Source organism: Heptranchias perlo, chromosome 3 (assembly GCF_035084215.1).
Source record: "Heptranchias perlo isolate sHepPer1 chromosome 3, sHepPer1.hap1, whole genome shotgun sequence".
Classification (NCBI taxonomy): Eukaryota; Metazoa; Chordata; class Chondrichthyes; order Hexanchiformes; family Hexanchidae; genus Heptranchias; species Heptranchias perlo.
The window spans coordinates 99,963,051-99,988,721 of record NC_090327.1 but is presented as its reverse complement, the minus strand read 5'-3'; the positions used below and the strand labels follow the sequence as shown (position 1 = coordinate 99,988,721).

General features: G+C 40.8%; 1 protein-coding gene across 4 annotated transcripts in view; it reads right to left on the bottom strand.

Annotated features, from left to right (window-relative positions):
• Nucleotides 1-25,671, bottom strand: part of pdcd6ip (programmed cell death 6 interacting protein) — a 106,964-nt gene that overhangs the window by 14,347 nt on the left and 66,946 nt on the right. For 2 of the 4 annotated variants that reach the window (XM_067981158.1, XM_067981170.1), the window contains exons 7-16: nt 23,644-23,775; nt 19,528-19,750; nt 15,715-15,838; nt 14,065-14,242; nt 13,492-13,603; nt 8,483-8,652; nt 7,015-7,263; nt 2,584-2,718; nt 1,601-1,695; nt 934-1,063 (exon numbers count right to left, since the gene is read on the bottom strand). In XM_067981158.1, the coding sequence (XP_067837259.1) occupies nt 934-1,063; nt 1,601-1,695; nt 2,584-2,718; nt 7,015-7,263; nt 8,483-8,652; nt 13,492-13,603; nt 14,065-14,242; nt 15,715-15,838; nt 19,528-19,750; nt 23,644-23,775 (1,548 nt within the window). The remainder of the gene's footprint in view (nt 1-933; nt 1,064-1,600; nt 1,696-2,583; nt 2,719-7,014; nt 7,264-8,482; nt 8,653-13,491; nt 13,604-14,064; nt 14,243-15,714; nt 15,839-19,527; nt 19,751-23,643; nt 23,776-25,671) is intronic. The other 2 variants (XM_067981163.1, XM_067981177.1) reach the window with 1 other exon arrangement.

Below are 25,671 nucleotides of genomic sequence, written 5' to 3'. Positions count from 1 at the left end.
GGCAAGGGTCCCTGGCACACACATGAAGAACTGCTACTTAGGCAAAATACTACAAATATAAGTTCTTTAACTAGAATACTTGCTACATAAATAGCAAAAACAAACTGTTAATATACTTAACCTCATGAAAAATAGGGAACAGCAAAACTGATTTTTGCAAATACTTTTGGAGGAGGTCCAGATTAAATAAAATCCAACAAAACAAGAGAAAACTGAGAAAGGTGCCTCACTCCAGATAGCTGCAGGAGAAACCTGCACATGTGTTATATAATACATGACAGAATGAAGCACTCCAATATAACTAGATTCTCCTTTGAACTAGAGGGATAAAATCTTTTGGTTACTCTTTCCAGGTATCACAAGTATCTGTTTCATTTGCAGTAAACTCATTACTCCTGTTTTCTTTTTTTATATAATTCTCAGGATGTGGGCGTCGCCAACATGGCCAGCAATTATTGCCCATCTGTATTGCCAATTGAGCAGCTTGCTAGGTCACTTCAGAGGGCAGTTAAGAACCACTTTATATAGGCCAGACGGGTAAGGGCGGCAGTTTCCTTCCCTAAAAGGATATTCGTGAACCAGTTGGGTTTTTATGACAGACAGCTTCCTGGTCAATTTTACTGATACCAGCTTTATATTCCCAGATTTTTTTTTAAAAAACCTATTTAAATTCTCAAACAGCCCTGGTAGGATTTGAACTCACATTCTCTGCATTATTAGTCCAGCCTCAGCATTCCTAGTCCAGTAACGTGACCAATACGTTACCGTACCCTATGAACTCTAAAGTACAGTCAAGTCCTTCGATTATGTCAAGCTTTTCCAATCGACATGGATTACTGATGTTTGTATTGCAGTTAAAACAAGTTTATATACTTTAGGGTGTATAAGGTCTCAAGTGATATTGATCATGAAGATTTTTGATCGTCTACTTACAAATACAGTTCTGGGTGCAGGAGTTGGAACAGCAGGGGTGTTTCCTTCAATAGAAAAAGCAGTCTGGTATGCGGGTGCTACTGGAATAGTTGGTGCACTGGGTGCTTTAGCTATGCTCTGTTGTAAATCCCTACCAAAAAGGAAAAAAAAACATTAATATCCAAGCTTTCCTTTATATTCACTGAGTTCTGTAAAGTTTCACAACCACATAAAACTATAGATCAAGGCAAAGTAAAAAAGTGGAGGCGGCCATGCATGATGCCTCCAACATCATGATATCACCCAAATGTCTTAAAGAAGCCTCATCCCTTATGTGACTGACAGTAGAATGGAGCTGCTACCAGCCCAGTAATACCAATTTATACACCTTTCTTCTCAATTAATCTGCTGGTTGAACTACCACCTCTTTCTCAACTGTGCTTACAATGCACAGCTATTATTCCTAATTCTTAACTTTAGTCATAAATAGGATTGCGGCACTTCAACATCAGGCTGGAACACTGGATTCAGAAACAGAAAAACTTTTTGCAAGGCAACATGAAACCAGACATCATTCTGCAATAAGTAATTACTTAACAGCAACAGTACCAGAAGAGTGTCTATGAAAACAAACATCACCCAAAATGCTCAAGACTGCTGTAAGAATATACAGAAAAATTCCCCTTACTTTAAAAGTTCATCCCTTTCGGTCTTGCGAGCAAACACAATGTCAGAACATTTTGTTTGGAATTTCAGGAGGAATTCGGTGAACCCATTGTAGAACTACAAATGAGAGATATATTAATATGCATACTATTGTGACATATGTTAACAGTTGCCCTAATCTTCTGTCTTAGCGATGTTACCACTATGAAGCAACTGAAAGTCACCTCTTGCTTTGGTTATATAAAGTAGAATACAAAGAGAATAAGTAGAGGTTCATAAAAAGTCTGCAGCGATAAGGTTGCTTTTGAAATGGGGGCGGGGGGGGGGGAAGGGAAGTATTTAAAATCTTGGGTTGGATACTAGTTGAAGTGAAGGCTGTACTCTTCATGGATGCTTTCTGCCACTCACGCACCATTGAAGATCTCTGCCTATGGGTCTGTAAGCTCGGATAAAACATTCCTTTAACAAAGGTAGTGCAGTGCTTGGGAGCTCAATTGGGAAGTGGTGGCTTGAAAATTTCCAGCTTGAAGCTGTTTTGAGACCCCACTACTTTCCCATTATTAAGTGGTGCCCTTTGAATCGCTGAAAAAGTACTTTCGCAGCTACATAAATTCTGCTTATGTTTGTACCTCCTGATCTTTGTTTTTTTGAAGACGGAAACCTTCAAACCGTAAACAACTTTACACTGCTGGAATTTGTGCACTTTAATAATCTGCTGTGTATCAAAGACAAAGTATGGCATTTTACAGGAGAAAGTTAAAAAAGTGCTAGAGATGTAGTGTAACACAGTGAAGTTTTCCAGTTAAGGTTTGCTAAAATCACTACTTGAAAACATCTGAATTGAAAGTTTTAAAATATTGTACAAACTTAAAACTGATCTGCAATCTAGATTTTAAAATTATGGGCAGTGTATTATGTGGGGTGTTTAATGATATTATACAAGGATGAAAACACTTAAAATGCTGATTTTTTTCAAAAATTAAAATAAACTATCGAAAAACTCACTTTTGTTCCTTCTCTCAAATTACCAACAAGTTCAACAAACTGATCATGTGCTGCTGCCAACTTCTTAAGTACTTCTTCCCTCTGATTAGCATCTGCGTTCGACTGTTTCGACGTCGAAAATTCTTCATGAGCAGTCTAGACAGAACAGACTCAAAATTTAAACTATTTGCTCCAACCTCACATTGACAAGAGTATTTCAATCTGGATCTATCTAATGAGTGTTGTGAACAAACCGACGCAGTCAACAAGCAGTTCATTAGCTAAGCAACCGCAAAATTAATATTTTTAATAATTTGGCTGCTTGGACCAATTATTGATTTTTTTTTTTAAAACTTCACAAACCAGGGGTAATATAACTGATACGTGGTTAATACCTAGCTTGTTTCTGTAAGTACATGGAATGCCCCATTAGAGATTATGATGAAAATCCAGAAAAAACTGAAGCTGATCCCATGTCACTCGTTATTTAACACATATTTGTTATTATCAAACAATACATTCTCTTTGTCAATCAATCCAGTGAAAGTCTTTAGGTGATGAACCCTCAAACTGAAGACACAGGGCGCTAAATCGGGCCATGTAGCACCCGTTGTTTCGGCGCTACACAGCCTCTCCGACATCCAAGATGGCATCTTGAATACACACGTTTCCTGCATGACGTGCGCCAGATGCCATCTTGGCATAGGAGTTAGCGCAGGCACAGATAACGAACACTGGAATCATGTAAAGTAGGGAGAAAATAGCTTCAGTGTGCAACGCTGATTTAAAGTGATGACACCATTTTGGGACTTAACACAACTCAACGCAGTGTCTTAACCCCGACCATCTGAACGTGACTTATGAGTGCCTGGAGGACCCCCACCGGCGCTATTTAAAGGGACCATGCAGGATTTACCAGTAAGTGGCTGGATTATTGCTTCTGGCTGCTGAGACATTTGTAACTGTTTTTGGAGATCTCCTATAATTGAATACTAGGACGTGGGGATATAGCCTAACACTTCGAGCCAGGACGTACAGGAGTGAAGTTAGGAAATGTTTCTACATGCAAAGGGTGGGAGACGTTTGGAATGTTTTTCTGCAGACGGCAGTTGATGCTAGCTCACTTGTGAATGTTAAATCTGAGATTGATAGTTTTCTGTGAACCAAGGGTATTAAGGGTACATGGTGTTAGGTCACAGGTCCACCATGATCTCAATGAATGGTGGAACAGGCTCGAGGGGCTAAATGCCACTGCCACTCGCTGTCTCTCGATATGCGTCACCTTCTCCTGCAAGAAAGCGGGACATGTGTCTGGGTGATGTGCCTGTCATGGTTGAATAGCTGCCAATCTGTGTGGTCTGTGAGTTGTGGGTGGACAGCTTGAAACAGTGGTAATGTGTAAGGATGAGAGGAAGCATCTGAATGGAAGAGTTGAGTACTGATGGAGAGAGTTTGTTGGTATGTGGGGTGTAGTGCATGGTGCAGTTGGTAGGAGATGCCACTAGACAGTTGACCTCACTCATCTTGACCACTCAAGTCAAAGCATTGAACTTCTTCCTGCACTGCATCCATGTTCATGATGCTGTGCGCCTGGCACTGACTTCATCCCCTGCTGCCTCCCACTGTCTTTTAAGTATATGTCTGGAGGGCCTCTTGCCCCCCACCCTGCCCTGCAAATATAGCATGTCCCTCCTTCTGTCCACCTCTTGCATCCAAGGTCTCTAGTGGATCAGCAGAGAACCTTGGTGCATGCACTCTCGCAGGCCTGGTACCAACTCAGATCGGCAGATTGGTGAGGTCTGGTGTGCAAATTGGAGGATGTGGGATTTAGTCGTGCGCAACCTTTATTCAATGTTTTTAGATAACTCATCAGCATGTAAACATAGGGATGGAATCTGCATCTGTGTTTTACGTATGCGATGTCTGATCTCTGTTCAGACTCCATGAAGATAGTAGACTGTTATTTTCAGCAAATAACAGGTACCAGCTACCTTTAAAAGATTTCTAAGAAACATCCTCCCTTTAAGAGATTGATCTCCCTCTGGTGGTGGAAAGTGCAAATTGCATTGATTCCACATGCAAGGCCTGGAAAGGAACGCCAATTACAGGTTAGTGCTCCCTTGGGTCTAAACTTGCGTCCTGCCTGCGCAGGGTCTGTCGGGCATGGGGTGGGGCTACCACTGCCCAAAAAGGATCCATATCGAATTTTTCCCCCACAATCACTTCTTTGGTGATCAGAGATTAAGGCATACTTAGACTGCAACTTTAGTGTAGCTTGTAAAGCAGAAACTGCTGAAGTTGCAATGCAAATGGAGAGCCAGGGTCCAATTTGAATCCAGAAAGAAGTGATACAAGACTCCTTCGAGGGGATCGTCTCACACCCCACTTGGATCTGACACCACATGGAATGCAACTATATCACCGTGTCAAACTAGATTTTAAAATTGTGGGCACTTCAAACCTACCTGCAGTTAATTTCAACGCATACAGCGTACTGACACTGCCACCCTCACTCTCAAGCATTTAAATTTTAAACTGCTGGGAGTGGAGCCCTGTACATGTTGTGTCCCTCCAAAATTTTTATTTGTTTATATGTCTGTTAGATGCTATCTGACCAGCTGTGCATTTGTTTTTATTTCAGACCTATGTACCTCAGTAATAAATCACAGCATATGTGAATTCTTGTAATTAGAATTTTAAAATACAGCATCCACTTTTTTTTAAACAAAGAAAAGCAGGAACAAAAAATCATAATCAGCTGCAGCATATTTTTGTATCCTCTGCTTACATTTTGAAAGTTCCTGTTTTAGACCATTAATGACATGGTAAAATTAGTTTGCAGGAGTTCGAGTCGGAATGTGTAAGAGCACTGAAATTAACAGAAGCACGGTAGAAACTGAAAAAAGTTACAATATTTACTGACATAAGTTCTGCTCCTTCACATACAATAACTTCTGCAAACCAATTCTCTTTATTTCACGAGTGTTTGAAAAAGAACTTATTTATACAATGCAAAGCACTTCACAACCAATTAACTACTTTTGAAATGCAGTCACTGTTGAATTGTAGGCAAATACAACAGTAAGATTTCACCAATAGCTATGAGGGGAACAGCCAGTTAAACTGTTTTTTGGGAGGGTTGTTTGAGGCATGAACGTTGGCCAGGATGCTGGGAGATTTCCCTGCTCTTCTTTGAATAGTGCCACGGGGTCTTGAACATCCACCTGAACAGGCTGAAGGGGTTTCCACTTAACATATCATCCAAAATCTGGCAAATCTAACAATACAGCACTCCATCAGTACTGCACAGAAGCATCATCCTAGATTATATGCTCAAGTCCTAGAGTGGGACTTGAAGCTATGATCTTCTGACTGAGGCAAGCGTGTTCTTGCCTTTACCTTTTCTTAAAAAAAAAACAGGGACACTACTTCTAAAAAAAAAATCACACACAAGATCACTTCCGTTCAAATGTGTAATATAAACATAGTATAGCAGTTTCAGATTATTTGGGGCAATATTCCACTTGAATGAAAACTATGATACATATGATAAGTGACAAACACTAAAATTAAGTTTAGACCAGAATCCAGTAAAATATTTTTTCATTTCAGCGTCAACTCCCTCTTTCTTCCCTCACCTACTTAGGTCATGTACAATAGCTAGGTACAGGTAAGCAACTGGTTCCCCAGCCTCTGCTCATACTGCTTTGGACTACTGGCAACAAGCTAACTGCTTCCCAGATAATACTCCCAATTTTCATAACCTCACGTGGCCAACTACCTAGCCTCTGTTTAGCATCTCCCTATAATAACAATGCTGAAACTCGAACTCAACACCAAGGAGGAAATCAAATCTGCCATTTACTAACTCCATGTCCGGTATCACTACACTGCCCACAATCATTTTTTAGAATGACCCAAGTGACAAATACACCAATATGTCACTATTGCATATCCAAGTTTAAAAACACTTTTTTGTGAATGATTTAAGTATAGATGTAAAGATTATATTTTTTGCTACATGTTTGCCTTTTATTCTGCAGTATATTACACATCAGACCCCAGCTTCTCCATAATCAGGTTAACAAGACTGTTGGCAAGGTGTGTAATAATTAGAGATGATGTCCTCTGCACGATGTAATTAATCTGTAACCCTATCCTTAAATAGGTTTAAAGTTAGAGAGATACCTTGTCCACCGCCCATGTTTGTAATTCCAATATTATCTACTTCTTCTATTAGAGGTGAAACATCTGACCACTTCAAACATCAATGCCTCATGGGGTATATTGGTGTAAAATTTTATTCAATGCTTTACTGAATCAGTTACCTCCATTTAATTCACAAATGTTCAAGTTGTCCCATGTGTTATTTTACTTTGGAGGTTTATATTGAAGTTTTCAAGTCAGTTTGCTGAGGTCTGTTCTGAATTAACACAGTTTGACATTAATTACCTGAATATTAGCAAGCAACTCCTCCTGTTTTTTCAGATTTTGCTGCACTCTCTGAGTGTGACTTCCATAAATTTGATCAAGTTCAGTCACCGAGATAGCCTCCTCATTTACGGCACCATCCTGAGCCAATGCTGTCAGAAACTTGCTCGTCATGTCAAACTGCACTGACTTTACATCATTCTCAAAAGTTTCTCGTTCCTTCTTGACTTCATTCAAGGAAGCAAGAAGTGTCTTCAGAAGCATAACAACCTAAAGCAAGAGTGTCAAGAAAGTCAACTGCCAAAAGTAGTTCAAAGAATTCAACATTTTTAAATTCTCATTATAAAAAAAAGCAACACTACTTCACCACAGCAGCTTCATATACAGAAAAAAAATCCTATGCAACTTAATTTCCAAAAGTTGAATTTACAGAGAAAAACCTAATAAGGATGATGATCCTGACTATAGTTTCAGCAGAAGCTAGTCAAACCACAAATACAGAATAACAGTTTATTTAAAAACTTTGTGAATAAACCAGCATCTGTAGAACAACCAAGTTTTAGTCATCAAAATCAAGCCAGGAACATTGTTGGGTTCAGCTATGTTGCGATCACCCATGGTCTGACACTCCAATTAGACACTGTAGGGTAAATTCAGCAATTACAGGTACGGTAACCTTGCAGTTACAATATTGGACGAGCAACCCAGAAGCCATGAATTCAAATCTCGTCATGCAAGTTGTGAAAATAAATTTAGTAAATCTGGTATCTATGTAGGCTAGCACCAGAAAAAATAACCATGAAAGCTAGAATGTAATAAAAAAAGCCAAATGGTTCACTATTGTCCTTCAGGGAAGGGATCTGCCACCTGTTTTGGCTTATATGTAACTCCAATCCCATATTCTGTAGTTGCATCTTAATGCCCTCAGGGCAACTAAGGGTGGGCAATAAATGCTTCCTTGGTAGTGCTGTCCACAACTCAATAATAAATTAAAAAGATTTTAATCTCATTCCACAGTAGCACAGGTCAGAGATAGGACTACAACACTGATAACCCTATAGTACTAGGGCTTTCCTGATGACACAGCATTTGAGAAGCTGAGCCGCACAGCCAGTAAGGACCCAAGTTTAAATAGGGTCTGTGCTGAGTTAGCCCATATCAACCAGGGAAAGAGTTTGGGGTGCTAAAATTAGTGTCAGTACTCCAGTAGGAATGCACATGTGTAAGCATCAGGTGAGGACACTATGTGGCTCTAGTGTGTGACACCACGATCAAATAGCCTCCTGAAACCGGTCAATGCTCAGAGGAATAGCAGCCACTTGACCTAGGCACCGGAAGGCACCTGTGAAAATTTACCCAGGCAAGGAATCGGAAGGGAGAAAAACTGTCAAGAACAAGTTATAAAACTCTACAGCTTCACTTTCATTTCATGACATATTTTCATTCTGAAAACATGAAGATTAAGGGTTTATAGCAAGTCTCATTTTACCTCACTGCCTTGAAGAGATTTGGTAGGATTCCCAGACGGTATGGCAGCATTCAGCTCTGCTTCAGGTTTACAGAGAAGTGCAATGACTTCACTGTGAGCAGCATAACGTTCTCGGACCACTTTGTCCGCTTGGACGGCTCGGTCCAGAGTAGTTCTGAAATTAGCTCCCTCTTGGAAAAGGGGGAGAAAAAAAAACACACACAAGCTGATTACTTTAAAAACTTCAACATTATTTCTTTTCTGTACAATCAAAACCTGTTGCCTGTGTCACCCAAGAACAGCTTAATAGACCTCCTTCTCCAATTGAGAAACCAAGGTGAAGGAGCAAGGCCCATAGTGCAGATAACCAGAAATGTTATAAAGATCAAGTACATCAAGAAATAGTGATTAAGTGAACCAAGCTTGGGCTTTAAAAGCTTGTAGATTGTTGATGAAAGAAAAGGCTGAGGGTGGTAAGGAGTTTCACAATTTTGAGGACCTAGGAAACAATGAGTCAGAGTAGGAGCCCATGTGATGAGTCCTGATTTCAACATCTTAGCAGCATAGGAGGAACAAACTTGTAGGATTTCATTCTTGAGGCTAAAAAGGAGAGTAGAACATTTTGAAGTGCACTGACCATAGTAGTACTGATAAAGTAAAGGCATAAAGGTTGCAATGGAGAGAGAAAGATTGCCATTCGGTCAAACTTTTTTTTGCGAAAAGATGATACAAGAGGCTTTCCAGATATTTGAGAAGTATTCAAGCTTTCAACGGACTTGAATTTTACAGAGTATGAACAGTTGTTGAAGGGAACAGAAGTGTTTCTTTTTCCCTTCGACAAAAAAAATCAAGCTTTTTGAAGCCATCTTTAATAGAGATGTAAAGTTCCAGTTGAAGCCAGAAGAGATAATGAAGGCAAGAACATTGATGAATTCAGTAAAATGAAGGGTAGAACCATCAAAAGTAACTGTTAGTATGACTGGTAAGAGAAACAAAGCAACTGTCAGAAATTGAAAGACGACTTTTTAGGAAAGGGTTAAAGAGGGCAGCAGCAGAACCCACGTGGCTGACATGAGTGATGAGGGAATCTGCTTTTTAGCATTTCTGGCTTTGTGTTATACAAGTGTAAATTTTAGCTTTTATTTATGAAACAATAACATAATCCTTAAGCCATATCAAACTAATCAGTGCATTTGTGAGTAAGGAAATGGTTTAAACAGATGGTTTTTGAGTGAGTGAATGAACAAGGAAATGGAATTTGTGGTTAGAGATAAGAGTGTTGAGGCTGGAAAAACAAGTAGCCTATGTTTTTGCAATGAAATGTTGCACTGCAGGATGAGATTGGCAGAGTTGGAAGTTGACAGGTTATTAAGAATGAATAGGAACTAAACTTATGGTTAGCAGATCCATATGGTTGAACAACAACTGACTGCTGGATGAATTTTTTAAAAATTCATTCTGGGGATGTGGATGTTGCTGGCAAGGTCGGCATTTATTGCCCATCCCTAGTTGCCCTTGAAAAGGTGGTGGGTCATCATCTTGAGCTGCTGCAATCCGTGTGGTGAAGGTGCTTCCACAATGCTGTTAGGTAGTTGTTCCAGGATTTTGAACCAGCAACAACGAAGGAACGGCGGTATATGACCAAGTGGGGATGGCATGTGACTTGGAGGTGATGATGTTCCCAAGCACCTGCTACCTTTGTCCTTCAATGTGGTGGAGGTCGAGGGTTTTGGAGGTGCTGCTGAAGAAGCCGTGGTGAGTTGCTGCAGTGTATCCTATAGACACACTGCATCCGCCGATGGTGGAGGGAGTGAATGTTTAGGGTGGTGGATGGGGAGCCGATCAAACGGACTGCTTTGTCCTGGATAGTGTCGAGCTTCTTGAGTGTTGTTGGAGCTGCACCCATCCAAGCAAGTGGAGAGTATTCCATCACACTCCTAACTTGTGCTGTGACACAGAGTAACTGGTACTTATGGATATCAATTGCAAGGATACCAGAGTGTTATTCAGGAACAGGGAACCATTTGCTTAAATATAACAAACTTTATTACATGAAGAAAGTTTATGTAAAGCCTGGGAGTCAAAGGGAAGCTGCTGCTGGAGCAGGATGCTGAGTGTCATGAACAGTGATAAGATGATATAGAGAGAGAGGGTCTGCACCTAGCCTGGGAGCAGTGGTGAATCCTCCATACAGGATGTCGGCTGGCCGTGCTCCCAGGATAAAGATAATTACAGTATCCTGTAAGTTAAGGTTGCCTCATAGTGGAACATGGTGTGCCATCTTCTTGCTGCTATGGTCAATGCTGCATTACTTGCTGGTATACATGAAGTCTGTCATAAATAAAGGTTAAATTGATTTTTAAAATATGTATATTTGTAGTCATGTCTGGTTCGACATGCCTGAACTCAAATTATATTTAAAGACACAGTGCATGAGTATCTAACAGTTCAAATTACACACCTTTGGTGCTTAGAAGGTAGTTGATGAACACAGTGTGCGATCAACAGCAAAAGAGTAGGTAGGGTTGAATGATGAGTGCAGCACAAGTGTCCATGATATTAAAGAACACAATGACAACACCCTGTGGAACACTTGTATAAATGGAATCAGGTGTCCCAGGGAATGAGGGCAATTTGAGATTAAACTAAATGGTCATGAACACAACCTTGTTTGGATACGCACAGTGCTAGACCCTGTTGAGGCCTATGAAGATGGCCAAGGAGATGACAACGAGAATGAGGTCTATAAAGCAGGCAAGGTTAATAATACAATGGCAATGGTGCAAACCACACTGATTAGTTGTTAAGCATAATCTGAGTTAACAGCAACATCCATAACTTTAGAAAGCATCAATGTTACATTCTTTTGCGCAACTACATACTGCTGGAATTGACATTCTATAAGTGCAGAAAGGACACTATTCTAAAGGTGCAGAAAGATGATTGGCAGAAGGATTAGAGAGGACATGAGGAAAAACCTTTTTTACCCAGAGGGTGGTGAGTGTATGGAATTCGCTGCCCGAATTGGTGGCAGAGGCAAGGACCTTCAACTATTTTAAAAAGTACCTGGACCTGCACCTAAAGTGCTGTATGCTGCAGGGCTACGGACCGGGTGCTAGAAGGTGGGGTTAGAATGGGCACCTGGTTGTTCTTCGAGCTGGTGCGGACACAATGGGCCAAATGGCCCCCCTTCTGTGCTGTATCTTTTCTATGGTTCTAGGACACATTGGCTACAAGATATCAAAATGGAAAAGGAAAAAAAGTGGGAAAAAAAGGTAAATACGTTTTTTCCTCATTTCTGTGAAGTCCCTTGGGAGATTTTTCCTACGGTAAAATAAGTTATACAAGTGCAAATTGTTGGTGTAAACAAATTACAGCTGAATGTAAGGGAAGAAAGAAGACGTGTATGTGCGCAGAAATTCAGAATTTCAAGATTTAGGAATGTAGGTGTTGTACATCACAGTAATTATGAACCTACAGGTAATATCTCCCGAGTAAGAGGAACATTTAACTATGGATTAATACAATACAAAACATTATTCCTAACAGTCAACAATGGAAATCCATATCAAGCTCGATTCATTTTATGGCTTTTTAGAAAAATATAAAGCATAATGAAGCGGGTACCCATAGCACATGTTCATTGTGTTGATTTCATGGTTTATCCTGACATTCCCCAATGCTTCCACCACTTAAAAGTATAGGACAGAATTATATCTTTCTGCTTTATCCTTACAATTTTAACAGTATAAAGAGCTCCAAAATAAGATGCTGCCATATCATATCAGGTATTTCTTCCTTCAGGATTTCAACCCTAGCAATCTCAATGTTAGTCAGAAGATAAATTTCTAAAAATGTTCTTGAATTCAGCACCAAGTGTGCAACTTTGCTCACAAGGCATACAGAGACAGTATAGGTGGAAAGTAAAAAATATCACATGCCACACTCCACTCCTACCTGTCCCAACAATACCAGCCTTCTATGCATACCCCTCTCCCTATACGCCATCACTGCTTCTAGTCTTCAGCTGCCTTGGCTTTAATCTGTGAAATTTCTGTTGCAAAACTCTCCACCTCTATTTCTCTCCCCATCCTTAAAAGCCATCTTTTAGAACAAATTTTCAGTCACCTCTCCCAAGTCTGCTGTCATGCTCAGCGTCAGTATATTTCTCTTCATAAAGCTCCTTAGGACAATTTGTTTATGTTAATGGTACTGTACGAATGGAAGTTATTAAAGTTTATTTCTCTGAAGGTTGATGGGAAAATCTGACGGCTTAAGGGAAATCTTGATGCTGCAGTTTTGTGAATGGAAAGTAAGATCCCACATCAACTGAGCTTGGGCAGTCTTGTTTCTGCTCTCATCAAGCATGGGACCACAGCATAAAACTGTATTTAATTTGAAATATTGTAATTGATTTGCCAAACTGAAGTACAAATCTTCATACTGTTGTTCTTCTGAGTTGGAGTTAAAGCATGTGGTTGGAGCAGAGTAGAGAGAACTTCACTATGTATCTTGCTTCACAGGAACAGTGTGCCCCTTGGGGATAAAACACTTTTTTTGGCAACACCAAAACTGTTCATTTTGTCATTAGTATTTTTTTTTTAAGGACCAGACCTCTCAGATTTATTTTCACTGAAATGTGTAGAAGAACAATGCAGTGGTAACTATGGAAACTTACTACTGATAGCATAAGCAAAATGGTTTAGTAATTTCCAACATTTCCATTATTTAATATTTAAGATGCAAGCCAAAGACATCCGGGTCTTCAATCCTTCAAATTGTTTCTTAGAACGAGGATATTACAAACTTATTTGCAGAGTATGAAGATGAACACAGCACCATAATTTTACCGGGAACCAGAGTTGCAATATCAGTGATTGTGTGGACACTGCAGGAACCCAAGAATAACATGTTTAAGGAGTGAAGGTAATGTTATCCAGTTTCAGCAATTGGATTTTGAAGGGCAGGAACACCAGCAGTAAATTTTATAAATGGTTCCCAGCACACTGGAGTAGTAATTTTTTTTTTACCTGTTCTCAGGGGTTTGTACAGTTCATTTGAAGGTGTCCTTTGCCAACGTTCCTTAAATTTTGCTTTCAGTTCATTATCTGTGACTTCCTCTTGATCCAGTATTTTCAGTGCCTAAAAGCAAAATATTTTTCTACATCAAAATTTAAGGACTATTCGATAAGGCACTAAAGGTTACAAATTACTTTTCGCAAAAAAAATGGATTCCTTCGTCGGCTATTGCAAGAGGGGAATGAACTTATTTCAAATAAGTTTACACTTCAGTTACAAAAGTGGAATATCATTCGAGGATGTAATGCTGTCCGTGATGATTGACAACATTAACTTTGAACCCAAAATAATGAAATGGTTGCACTAATATTTCCACACTAAATCAACTGAACCTTTAAGATCTCACAATACAAATCTAGTTGCTTGACAGAACTTTTAAAAAATTAAAAAGAAAACAGTTTATTCACACCAGTTAGTAAGATGTCCACATTTAGGAAGTGCCCACTTAGCAACTGGAGTCTAACATTTCAAAAAAAAACGCAAACCTGAAGCAGAGAATAAAGATAGGAAAAGAAATAGTTTACCTCATCCAGAATTTCTCTGTTTCTTTGCAGAAGTTCTGGAAGATCCCTTATAAGTTGATCTATTGCCTGAAGGCCACCCTGCTGAATGACACCTTTGGACTTCTCCAGGATAGACTGAGGAATACTGTCTCCAGAAATATCCTCTATGGCAGCTGGCAGATTCAAAGAGGCCAGAACACTAAGAGAGAAATGAGAATAAAATCACACAATTATCAATTGCTACTCAATCATCTCTCCTCTGGTGTGCAGAGACCTTGGATGAATCCAGTATTTTTATTCTTGCTGACTTATGAAGCTACCCCATTTATGCTCAGAATGGAAAAATAATTTTGCTTCCCTTCTATTTTCTCCCCCCCCCCATCAATTTTGACATTCCCCACCTCCTTATTGGGGTGCAGCAGTTGCTTAATAATACCAGGCCCCAGCGACCAAGCTTCATCTATGAACTGAGACAGCTGGCTTTCTGACATGGGACATCACAGCTGAGCCTGATGCATACACTTCCCAGCACAGTTCTTTAAATAGCTATCAAGAACAGGAGCCCTGGCTGGGTTTCCTCTCCCAACTCAGGGTCTAAGAGGCCAATTGTAGTACCCCAAGCACTGTCTTGAATGAGATCAGTTAAAGCAACATAGATGAGGAATCAAGCCGAGGACTTTCTTGGGCTGTAGGACTGGGTTTTACACACGAATGTGCCCTTACTGACTGAGCCACGGGCAAGCCAATGTTCTTAATATTTGTTCTGCCACCCACCTCCCCATGGATCTCACCAGGGTACAGTTGACTTTTCCATCCTACTTCACTATAAAGGCACTTCTTGGTAATTGATATGCACAGTGGGGGTCAGGGAGAAAAGGAGTAGCAGAAGAGAGAAAACAGTGCCTAACTGTGCAACTAGCATTAATGCTCTCCAGTTGATTTTGGAGCAGAGATAAGAGAAAACAACTGGGATAAAATTTCATAAAGTTCAATTATTGTGGACAAAATATGCTGCAAATTGAGGATTTTGATACAAATTCCTTCATCTAAGAAAATAGGGAATATAGTCTTGAACTTGTATTTAGTCCTAGTGTACAGAGAGTTACAGTGCACTACTTTGATATTTAAATGTAAGGAATCTTACAACACCAGGTTATAGTCCAACAATTTTATTTTAAAATCACAAGCTTTCGGAGATTATCCCCTTCGTCACCTGACGAAGGGGATAATCTCCGAAAGCTTGTGATTTTAAAATAAAATTGTTGGACTATAACCTGGTGTTGTAAGATTCCTTACATTTGTCCACCCCAATCCATCACCGGCATCTCCACATCATTGATATTTAAAATCAAGGTTGCTGATTCATCCATCAGGTATTTACATTAATAGCAACATCAGCTTGGAACTATCAGCGGAAATATTGAGATTCATATTTAGGTACTATATTGTTGAACTTGGCTCGAGAAAAAGGATTTGAAAATTTACGAAGTACTCCAAATCAACAGTGTCATCTATCATGCAGAATAAATGTCTTGTTTGTGAACAGCTTGTGCTCTTTTCTCTGCCTAACTTAAAATAAAGGAAACCACAAAATTATCAGTATATGGTACAAAGTGGGTTATGTAAAGAAAAAGATGATTTAGGCAACAGCTGAAGAATTCTCTTACTTACCCATTGGCCAGATTTGTGGCTTCTCTCATCTGTGCTATCAGTCTGTTCACCAAGTCAGCCCTTCTCTGATTGTATATGCTCAAAGCTTGCTGCACTGCCAAAGGAACCATCTTCTCAAAGAGATCTAAATATGTAAATTTAGTTTTTTTTTTAAATCTTAGAAATTTTGCCATAGTAAATGCATGGGTGCAGTGATATTCAATGACACTTCTATTTTATCACCAATTCAACATCTTGCATTAATATTTTGAGGGAAAAAATGAAAATTTGTTAATCAGGTACAGTGCACCCAAAGTTATTGCTAAAATTGCAGGTATTAGTCAAGTGAACATCATTTAGCAGCCCGGAAGTGATTTTGCTGCTCTAAGGATGGGTGGCCAACACAGTTTAAAAACAGCTAGTACGAATCTTCATCAAAAAAGGTAAGCTTTGGTGTTTAAAAAAAACACTTGATAGTTACTGCACATTTCATACACTGATGACGGAAGGGAAGCATCTCCACTAAAATTTACCGGGAGTGGGAGACCAGTGAGCAGTACTTCAGCGATTGTGGTTTTTTTTGTTTTATCTGTTCTTCAGGTGTGCACGACTCTGGCAAGGCTATAATTATTGTCTATCCCTAGTGGTGGGCCGCCTTCTTCAATTGCTGCAGTCCTTGCGATGGTGCTCCCCACCACAGCGTTAGATGGGGAATTCCAGGATTTTGTCCCAGTGATGATTAAGGAAAAGCAGTATATATCCAAGTTCAAAAGATGTATGATTTAGAGAAGTTGGAAGTAATGGTGCTCGCATGACTGCTGCACTGGTCCTTCATGGAGGTGGAGGGTGCAAAGTTGGGAGGTACAATCAATGCAAGTTTGGTGAGTTGCTGTAGTGAATCGTGCAGATAGTACATACCACTGGCATGCTGTGACTGCAGTAATAAAAAGTCCAATGGCAGGGTACAGATCAAGTGGGCCACAATGTCCTGCGTGGTGTTGAGCTTCTTTATTGTTGCAGCTGCATCCATCGAGGCGAGTGACAAGTAGCCCAACACACTTCTGACTTGAGCCTCATAAATGGTGGAAAGGCTTTGAGGGATCAGGATGTAAATCACTTGTTGCAAAAGTACCAAGCCACTGCCCTGCTCTTGTCACCACAGTGTTATGACTGGTGCAGTTAAGTCTTGATCAGTGTTGATCCCAAGATGTTAATGGGGGACATGGCAATGGTCGTGCCTTTGAAGTTCAGGGGTAAATGATTTGTTTTTTCTCATTGAAGATGGTCATTGCCTGACACTTACATGGCACAAATGTTATATATCAGTTATGAGCCCAAGTCTTGATGATGTCCAGGTCCCGTGGTAGGCTGGCATCAGCTGCTTCATTATCAGAGAAGCTGTGAATGAAGTTGAACACTGGGATAGCAAACAGTCAGGCTCCCAACCTTAAAGCAGAGGAAAGGTCATTGATGAAGCAGCTAAAGGTTGGGCCAAGGATACTGCCCTGTGGAACTTCTGCAGCTATGGCCTGAGGCTATGATGATTGGCTTGCAACAACCAAAACCATCTTCCTTTGTGTCAAGTGCTTCTGGCAGAACACAAACTGAGGGTCTGAGCAAGTTATTGGTGAGCTTGCTGGCACTGTTGATGACTCCTTCCATCACTTCGCTGATGATTGGGAGCAAGTTGATAGGGTGGTAATTGGTCAGGTTAGATCAATCTTGTTCTTTTTGTAGATAGGACATACATGAGAAATTTTTCACATTGTCAGGTGCAGGCCAATGTCATACTTGCATGGGAAGAGCTTGGCGATGGGGGTGGCCCGTTCTGATGCACCAGTCTTTCAACAGTCCAGCTGGGATATTGTCATGGACCCACTGCCTTTGCTGTGTCCAATGTACTCAGCTGTTTCTCAATGTCACATGGAGTGAACCAAGTTGGCTGACAATGACATCAGCAATAGTGAGGAGCTCGGGAGGAGGCGAAGTAGGATCAACCACTTGGAGCTCTTCACAGAATTTTACAGCACTTTGAAAGAACTATCAAATTAGATCCACCCATCTGCTCTCTCCCCATAACACTGCAAATTTTTCCCTTTCAAGTATTTTTTCAATTTCTTTTTGAAAGTTATTGAATCCACTTCCACTACCTTTTCAGGCAACGCATTCCACGTCACTACAATTCTCATCTCCCCTCTGGTTCGTTTGCCAACTATCTTCAATCTGTGTCCCTGGTTATCGAGCTACCCACCAGCAGAAACAGTTTCTCCTTATTTACTTTATCAAAGCCCCTCATAATTTTGAGCACCTATTAAATCTCCCCCTAACCTTCTCTGCTCCAAGGAGAACAATCTCAGCTTCTCTCGCCTCTCCACATAACTGAAGTCCCTCATCCCCGGTTGCAGAAGGTGCTTTTAAACACTTCAACCTTGTCTCTTGCGCTAATATGCTGTGCTTAGTTATGGCTGAGGATGGGGATATTCGTGGCGCCTTGTCCTCCTCCCCCTGTTATTTGCCTGGTTGGTGTCAGTTTTGGCTCAGTGGTAGCACTCTTAATTCTGAATCAGCAGGTTCAAACCCCAACCCAGAGACTTGAGCACATAATCTAGGTTCACATTTGAGTGCAGTACTGAGAGACTGCGGCACTGTCGGAGGTGACATTAAATCAAGGCCCTCTCAGGTGGACCTAAAAGATCCTATGGCACTATTAGAAGAAATGCAGGGGTTCTCCCTGTCTCCTGGCCAATATTTATGCATCAACCATCATTAAACAGATTACCTAGTCATGATCTCATTGCTGTTTGTGGGATCCCTTGTGCTCGATTTGGCTGCTGCATTTCCCTACATCACAACTGTGACTACACTTAAAAAAACTTGGTTGTCCACTATCACTCCCAACTAGATATGGCAGTGTTACAGAACTCTGCTTTCATCCATTGGTTGTTGGACTGCTTAGCTCCGTCTGCTTTTGGTGGTTAACATGCAGCTGCCTTGTGCTGTAGCTTCACTAGGTTGGCAATTTATTCCAAGAGATGCCAGGTGCTATTCCTGGCAAGCTCTTTTACACTCCTCACTGAACTAGGGTTGGTGTCCCAGCTTGATGGTGATGGGGTAGTGAGGCATGTACCAGCCCACGAGGTTAAATTGTGGTGGTATACAATTCTGTTGCTGATGACCCACACCACATAGATCCCCGATTTTGGGCTGGTAGATCTGCGCTTAGTTTACCCCACTTCGCACAACAGCAGTGCCAAACTGTGAGATGCAAGGTGTCCTCACAGTGGAGACAAAACTTGGTCTTCACAAGGACTGTGAGATGCTCTCCTGCTAATGTTATCATGGAGAGATGTGTCTGCAACAGGTAGGTTGGCGAGGTTGTAGATATATGCGCAAGTCTCAGTCTTCTCTATTTAGGCAGATAGTAAAAAAATGCCTCCAGGCTCAGATTTCTATAAAAGTAGACATGACAGTGTATCGCATAATAATGGAGCATAAAACTGGTACGGATGTAATCTCCCCTTCACTTTCGTCCTTTACAGCTCACCTGGAAGTGGGACTTGCTGGTGCTGCCATTTAATGCTTTACCCATCCTTTTCTCTTGCTCTCCATTGAAAGCAAGAGTCAGGGCTATTCCAGAATCAACACAAATGTAGCTGCTCTGTTGAAACTAGATTATCTTTAGTTCAAAACATCTATAGTTCAGCAGTCGTTCCATATGAAAAATATGCATTCTGAATCAAAAATTGATTTCAGAATACACACTTCTGAAGGGCAGGGAAAAGAATCCAAACCTGCCTCAATAGCCAAAGATAGCTGCTCTCACTGTGATCTTACCAGTGAATTTCTGACTCATGGGCACATTGACAGGAGTAGGCTTCACCAATGTGGCTTTTCCTATAGTCTCCAAGTCTTTCAGATCAGGAACACGGTCATGGTAAATGAAGTCATTATCCTTCTTCGCGGCAGTTAATGCACGAGAGATTTTGTCTGAGAGGTCCTTCACATTGATATACTCATCATACCGAGAGGCAACTGTCTTCACCAAGTCTGATGCATGCTGAGTTATAAAAATAGAAAACCATGAGTTAAGCTGTTCACGACTAGCTAAAACCAGCAGTTTTAATTTTTCAATTATTGTTCTAAACCCTTCCCCTTTAATTATACAGAGAAAGAAACTTTAAGGAATGAGGCTATGGAAATCTGAAAAGTTGTTGTTCAGGTTCATCAAATCCAATTTTAAAACTTCTGGTACGCAAGAAGCTTTGTAAGAATTTTTTTGTGTGGAGCTGATAGCAGAGATTTAATTAAGTATGCTTGTAGTTTGTTCAGACTGAACACAGGACACATTCTGGAGACCCACTAGACAGGACATTTACCAGAGATGTACACGCAACCAAATATATGCAACATCTAAGTTTACACCAGTGATGCAAGACTGGGCTTGGAGTGGTCAACCATGTCAAATGCTGCAGAGAAGTCGAGAAGGATGAGGAGGGATAGTGCACAATGGTCACAGAGGATGTCATTTGTGACTTTGCTTACGGCCATTTCAATGCAGTGGCAGGGGCGGAAACCAGATTGGAGGGGTTCAAACATGGAGTTGTGGGAATGATGAGCATAGAATTAGGAGGTGTCAACACGTTCAAGGGCTGGAGGGGAAAAAGAGGGTTTTTTTGAGGGGGGGGTGATTAAGACAGATTTGAAAGGGAGGGAACCATTTACAACATCAGCTAGCATGGGGGCCCGGAAGGGAAGTTAGGTGGTCAGCAGTTTAGCAGGAATAGGGTCAAGAGAGCAGGAGGTGGATCTTATGGACGAGTTCAGAGAGAGCATGAGGGAAGATAGGAGAAACTAGAGCAAGATGCAAATTCAGGGCTAGAGCAGGTTGGGGAACATTGGCGTGGGCAAGTGGAAGGGACGGATGGTCTCAATCTTAGTGCCAATGAAGTCTATGAGCTCGTTGCATTTGTTGGAATTGAGGGTGGAGGGGACAGGGGAGAGGGGTGTAAGGAGATAGTTAGTAGTGGAGAAAAGAAGCCTGGGGTTATCTTGAGATTCCCAGATGATACTGGAGTAGTGAGCAGTTTTGGCAGAGAACAGTTGGGCCCAATTTTGCTTGATGTTGTCCAGCCAAATCTGGTGATGAATGACTAAACCAGTTGTGTGCTGTATAAGTTCAAGTCTGCACCCCTTGGTCTTGAGCACGAAGATGGGCGCCGTACCAGATGGAATGACCAGGATGGGCGAGAGTAAGAGTTTTACTGGGGACAAGGGCATTGGAGGTGAAGGTGTGATTGATAGCTGCAGAAGTATCGTGGCGAATGGAGGGCCATAGGCTAGAGAGTTGGGAGTTTAAAAGTGTTGTTGTAAGTGACTTGGTGGGAGATTTTTTTTCCCCCCAGGGTGGACGCTGAAGGAAGGGGGATGTTAGTGATGAGGCATTCGAGGAATGATCATTGATGGCCTTGAGTATGATTGAGACAATGGGAATAGAGAGGCCAAGTAAGATGGCATGGTTGAGGGTATGGCCATGAATTAGGGTATCATAGTACGATACAGCACAGGAGGCAGCCATTTGGCCCATTATGCCTGTGCCGGCTCTTTGAAAGAGCGATCCAATTAGTCAGAGTATCCTGCTCTTTCCCCATAGACCTAATTTTTTTTCCCCCTTCAAATATTTATCCAATTCCCTTTTGAAAGTCACTATTGAATCTGCTTCCACCACCCTTTCAGGAAGTGCATTCCAGATCACCATAACTCGCTACGTGAAAGAATGTTTCCTCATATCGCCTCTGGTTCTTTTGCTGATCACCTTCAATCTGTGCCCTCTGGTTACCAACCCTTCTGCCACTGGAAACAGTTTCTCCTTATTTACTCAACCAAAACCCTTCATGATCTTGAACACCTCTATCAAATCTCCTCTTAACCTTCTCTGCTCTAAGGAGAACAATCCCAGTTTCTCCAGTCTCTTCACATAACTGAGGTACTTCATCCCTAGTATCATTCCAGTAAATCTCTTCTGCACCCTCTCTAAGGCTTTGACTTCCTTCCTTCCTAAAGTGTGGTGCCCAGAATTGAACACAATACTCCAGCTGAGACCTAACCAGCGTCACATACACATCAACCGTACTACCCTCAGCAACCCTCTCCATTGCTTCATCAAAGAACTCAATCAAGTTAGTCAAACATGATTTTCCTTTAACAATTCCATGCTGACTTTCATTTATTAGCCCATACTTTTCCAAGTGTCAATTTGTTTTCTCCCAGATTATTGTCTCAAAGTTTCCCCACCAGCGAAGTTAGGGTGATTGGCCTGTAATTGCTGGGTTTATCCCTCTCTCCTTTTTTGAACAGGGGTGTAACATTTGCAATCCTCCAGTCCTCTGGCACCACCCTCATATCTAAGGAGGATTGGAAGATTATGGTCAGAGCCTCCGGATTTTCCACCCTTACTTCCCTCGGTAACAGAGGATGCATCCCATCTGGACCAGGTGACTTTTCTTTGAGCACTGCCAATCTTTTAAGTACCTCCTCCTTATTTTTATCCTATCCAATATTCCTCCTCCTTTACTGTGACATTGGCACCATACTCTTTTCTAGTGAAGACGGATGCGAAGTATTCATTTAGTATCTCAGCCATACCCTCTGCCTCCACAAGATGATCTTTTTTATCCCTAATCGGCACCACCCTTCCTTTGACTATAAGTTTATAAATAGTCCCCTTTTATATTAGCCGCTAATCTATCCTCATACTCTCTCTTATTCCCTTTTTTAGGCCTCCTCTATACTTTCTGTATTCAGCCTGGTTCTCTACTGTATTGGGCACCTTATATTTGTCATCAGCTTCCTTTTTCTGTTTCATTTTAATCTCTATATCTTTAGTCATCCAGGGAGCTCCAGCTTTGGATGCCCTTCCTTTCCTCTTCGTGGGAATGTGTCTACTCTATACCCGAACCATCTCCTCCTTGAAGGTCTCCCATTATTCAATTACTGTTTTACTTATGAATTTTTGATTCCAATCCACCTGCACAAGATCCCTTTTTAACTCACTGAAATTAGCCCTTCTCCAGTATTTTTACGCTTGATTGTTCCTTGTCCTTTTCCATAACTATTCTAAACCTGATATTACGATCACTGTTCCCCAAATGCTCCCCCATTGAAACACGTTCCACTTGCCCCATTTCATTCCCCAGAGCCAGATCCAGCACTGCTTCCTTCCTTGTTGGGCTGGAAACACACTGATCAAAGAAAATTCTCCTGCACACATTTCAGGAATTCCTCCCCCTCTTTGCCCTTTACACTATTACTATCCCAGTCTATATTGGGATAATTGAAGTCCCCCATTCTCACTACTCTATAGTTCTTGTATATTTCAGTAATTTGCCTCCAAATTGGCACCTCTTTCTCCTTCCTACTATTTGGTGGCCGACAGTGGGAAGAGGAGCCTCCAAATTCACCAATCATTTGACAAAGGATGGTATGTTCATCTGTCTGCAGATATATAGATCTGTATAGAACTTTTATTTAACTGTGAAAAATTTGAATCCTCTCTATTCTATAAACTTGGAAATGTATCCTTCAATTGATGAGAAAATCAGAACTTCAACTGTAAACATTTCATACTTCAAAGACAAGGATTTCAAGAATTTTAGTAGGTGGTTTCTCGGTGCAGACAACATTTAATTTCAAACAGAATAGCACTTCTGTTAGACCACTATTATTGGGGCATCCATTTTAAATGTAGGTAGACCAAGCGTTCTCAGTCAAAGTCTTCGCAACTGGAAATTCCAGCTCACCTGCACTGCTCAAACCCATCTCATAATAGGGCAAATGGCACAATGGTAAACAATATCCACTATTTCAGTGATGCTTTGGAGGGGTGCTACAAATTTTTTTTTTAATTTTTAAAATGACCCAACAATGCATTAAAGATGACCCGAGAAGGCTTACCTGTAATCTTGCAATCTCCTCACCAAACTTCTTCTGTTGCTTAGCCAGAATTGATTGATGGTACTCTGCATTGGCCTGCATCATGCAGTGTTTCGCAGCTAGCACAGGCAGCACTTCCTGGAAATAAAAATACTGACCAGGGGAAAGTTCAACCACAAACAACCACAGACAACAAGGGAATCAGGAAAGAGAAGGGGAAAAGAACGGAAATTAGAATCACATTAATGGTTTTTAGAAAGTTGGATAGGTTAAATCATTTGGAATGTAAGTTGGGCAGTCAGGTGACTATGAATGGCTTGAATTTTAAGAGAGGAAAGCAGCTGAATCCTTCAAAAAAATTCCATACTAAAGCACACTTGTTAATATTCTGACAACAAATGGGTCACTTACCAAAAACATGATAAAAACCCAACCTCCGCATATATTAAATGTTGTTGCAAAAGTGTAATTACTTCACCCTCAAACTAACTTGCCCAATCATTTCTAGGTTAAATTAGGCATGACCAGTGGCACACTAATATGCTGTGTCCCCAGAAAATCCAATGTGTATGTAACAGGATGTGAGCTGGGATTTGCTGAGGAGCAAATTGTCTTCAGTTGAGGACCAAGAAGATGCATAAAGGGGTTTAAAAAGAGGAAAACACAAAGACAGGAATAGATAATGCAAAAGCTGAGCCAAGGCATCTGTGGAATTGGACATTGAAAGCTGAGCTGCCCACTTAAATTTTAAACAGCATTTTGAACATTTTATATTCAGTTTTACAAGTGACCCATTTGTTTTTAGAACTGAAGTTTGCTGTGCATAATTTAACAATTTGCTTGCACGCAACTTACAAGCATACAATTCACCCCCATCTAGATACTCCCAAAACTAAATCCAAGCCAGAACATGTCACTAGTAGTGGAATTTTTTTCAAATCAAACAAGTTCCTCAGTAAGGTCACAGTATTTTGCTGCCAGTCATTTGGGGCAATAGACATGTTATCAGATTACCAATTCACCATCATTTCTGAACTATAATACCACCCACTTGAGCCTACACAGGCAAGTTTAACAAATTAGAGATTAATATAAAAGTACTCGATATACCTAAAGCAGTTACTTCACCCTGATCAATATCGTACTAACCAATATATTTTTAATATCACAATATGAACCATCATCTGTGCACAGCAGGAACCGCAGAAAAGGTGGCATTAACCAAAATTTATGATTAAATCATCTGTTTAATCAAGTAATCTTGAATATTTCAAATATATACCAAATCTTAAGGGACAAACTGCTTTTTCCACTTATTTTAAACCATTGTTGAATTTTATGCTCAACAGGAGAGCTGCTACTGCCGGGAAATAAGGAACTTATTTTGGGTAGCCAGCATCATTTCTTGATCAGGTACAGCATAGGTAAATGCCGAGTAAAGCTTTTTGCTCTGTTTTGATGTCAGAAAAGTACTCCCCACTGCACTCGAACTATTTTTTCATTTCCCACATTGGCCATCTTGCAGCCTTCCTCCAAATAAGATTGTCAATCTTTTGGCATTAGGGCCAAATTAAGAGCAGTTCTGTGCTGTGGGCCCATCCCCACCACGAACTGGGTTTAAGCTATCCAAACACATTTCACATAGGATTCTTACAGGCAGACACATCCAATCAGTATAAGCTGGATTCAAATGTTGATTCCCTCAGATGGCAGGTTTGTGAAATTCAGAGCACTACCCCATAATTCAAGAGCCATTTAAATAATGCCAGTTCTTCACTCCTCTGTATTCTACCACCAGCACTTAATGCCAGTAATCACTTCCAGATACAGAATTAGATTCATTCTACTCTGCCCTCTTAACACAATCAACTCTTACCTCAGAAGAGCACTTCCCAACCTCACTAATGTGAACAAGACAATTTCCCACACCAGCTTTCTTTTGTGGAGATGGCAATCCGTACCGACAATCATTTTATGCTATGAATGGATGCTCAGAGAACTGGGCCGTCCAAACTAATTTTACAAAAGGCTTTTATAGCCAGCAAACAG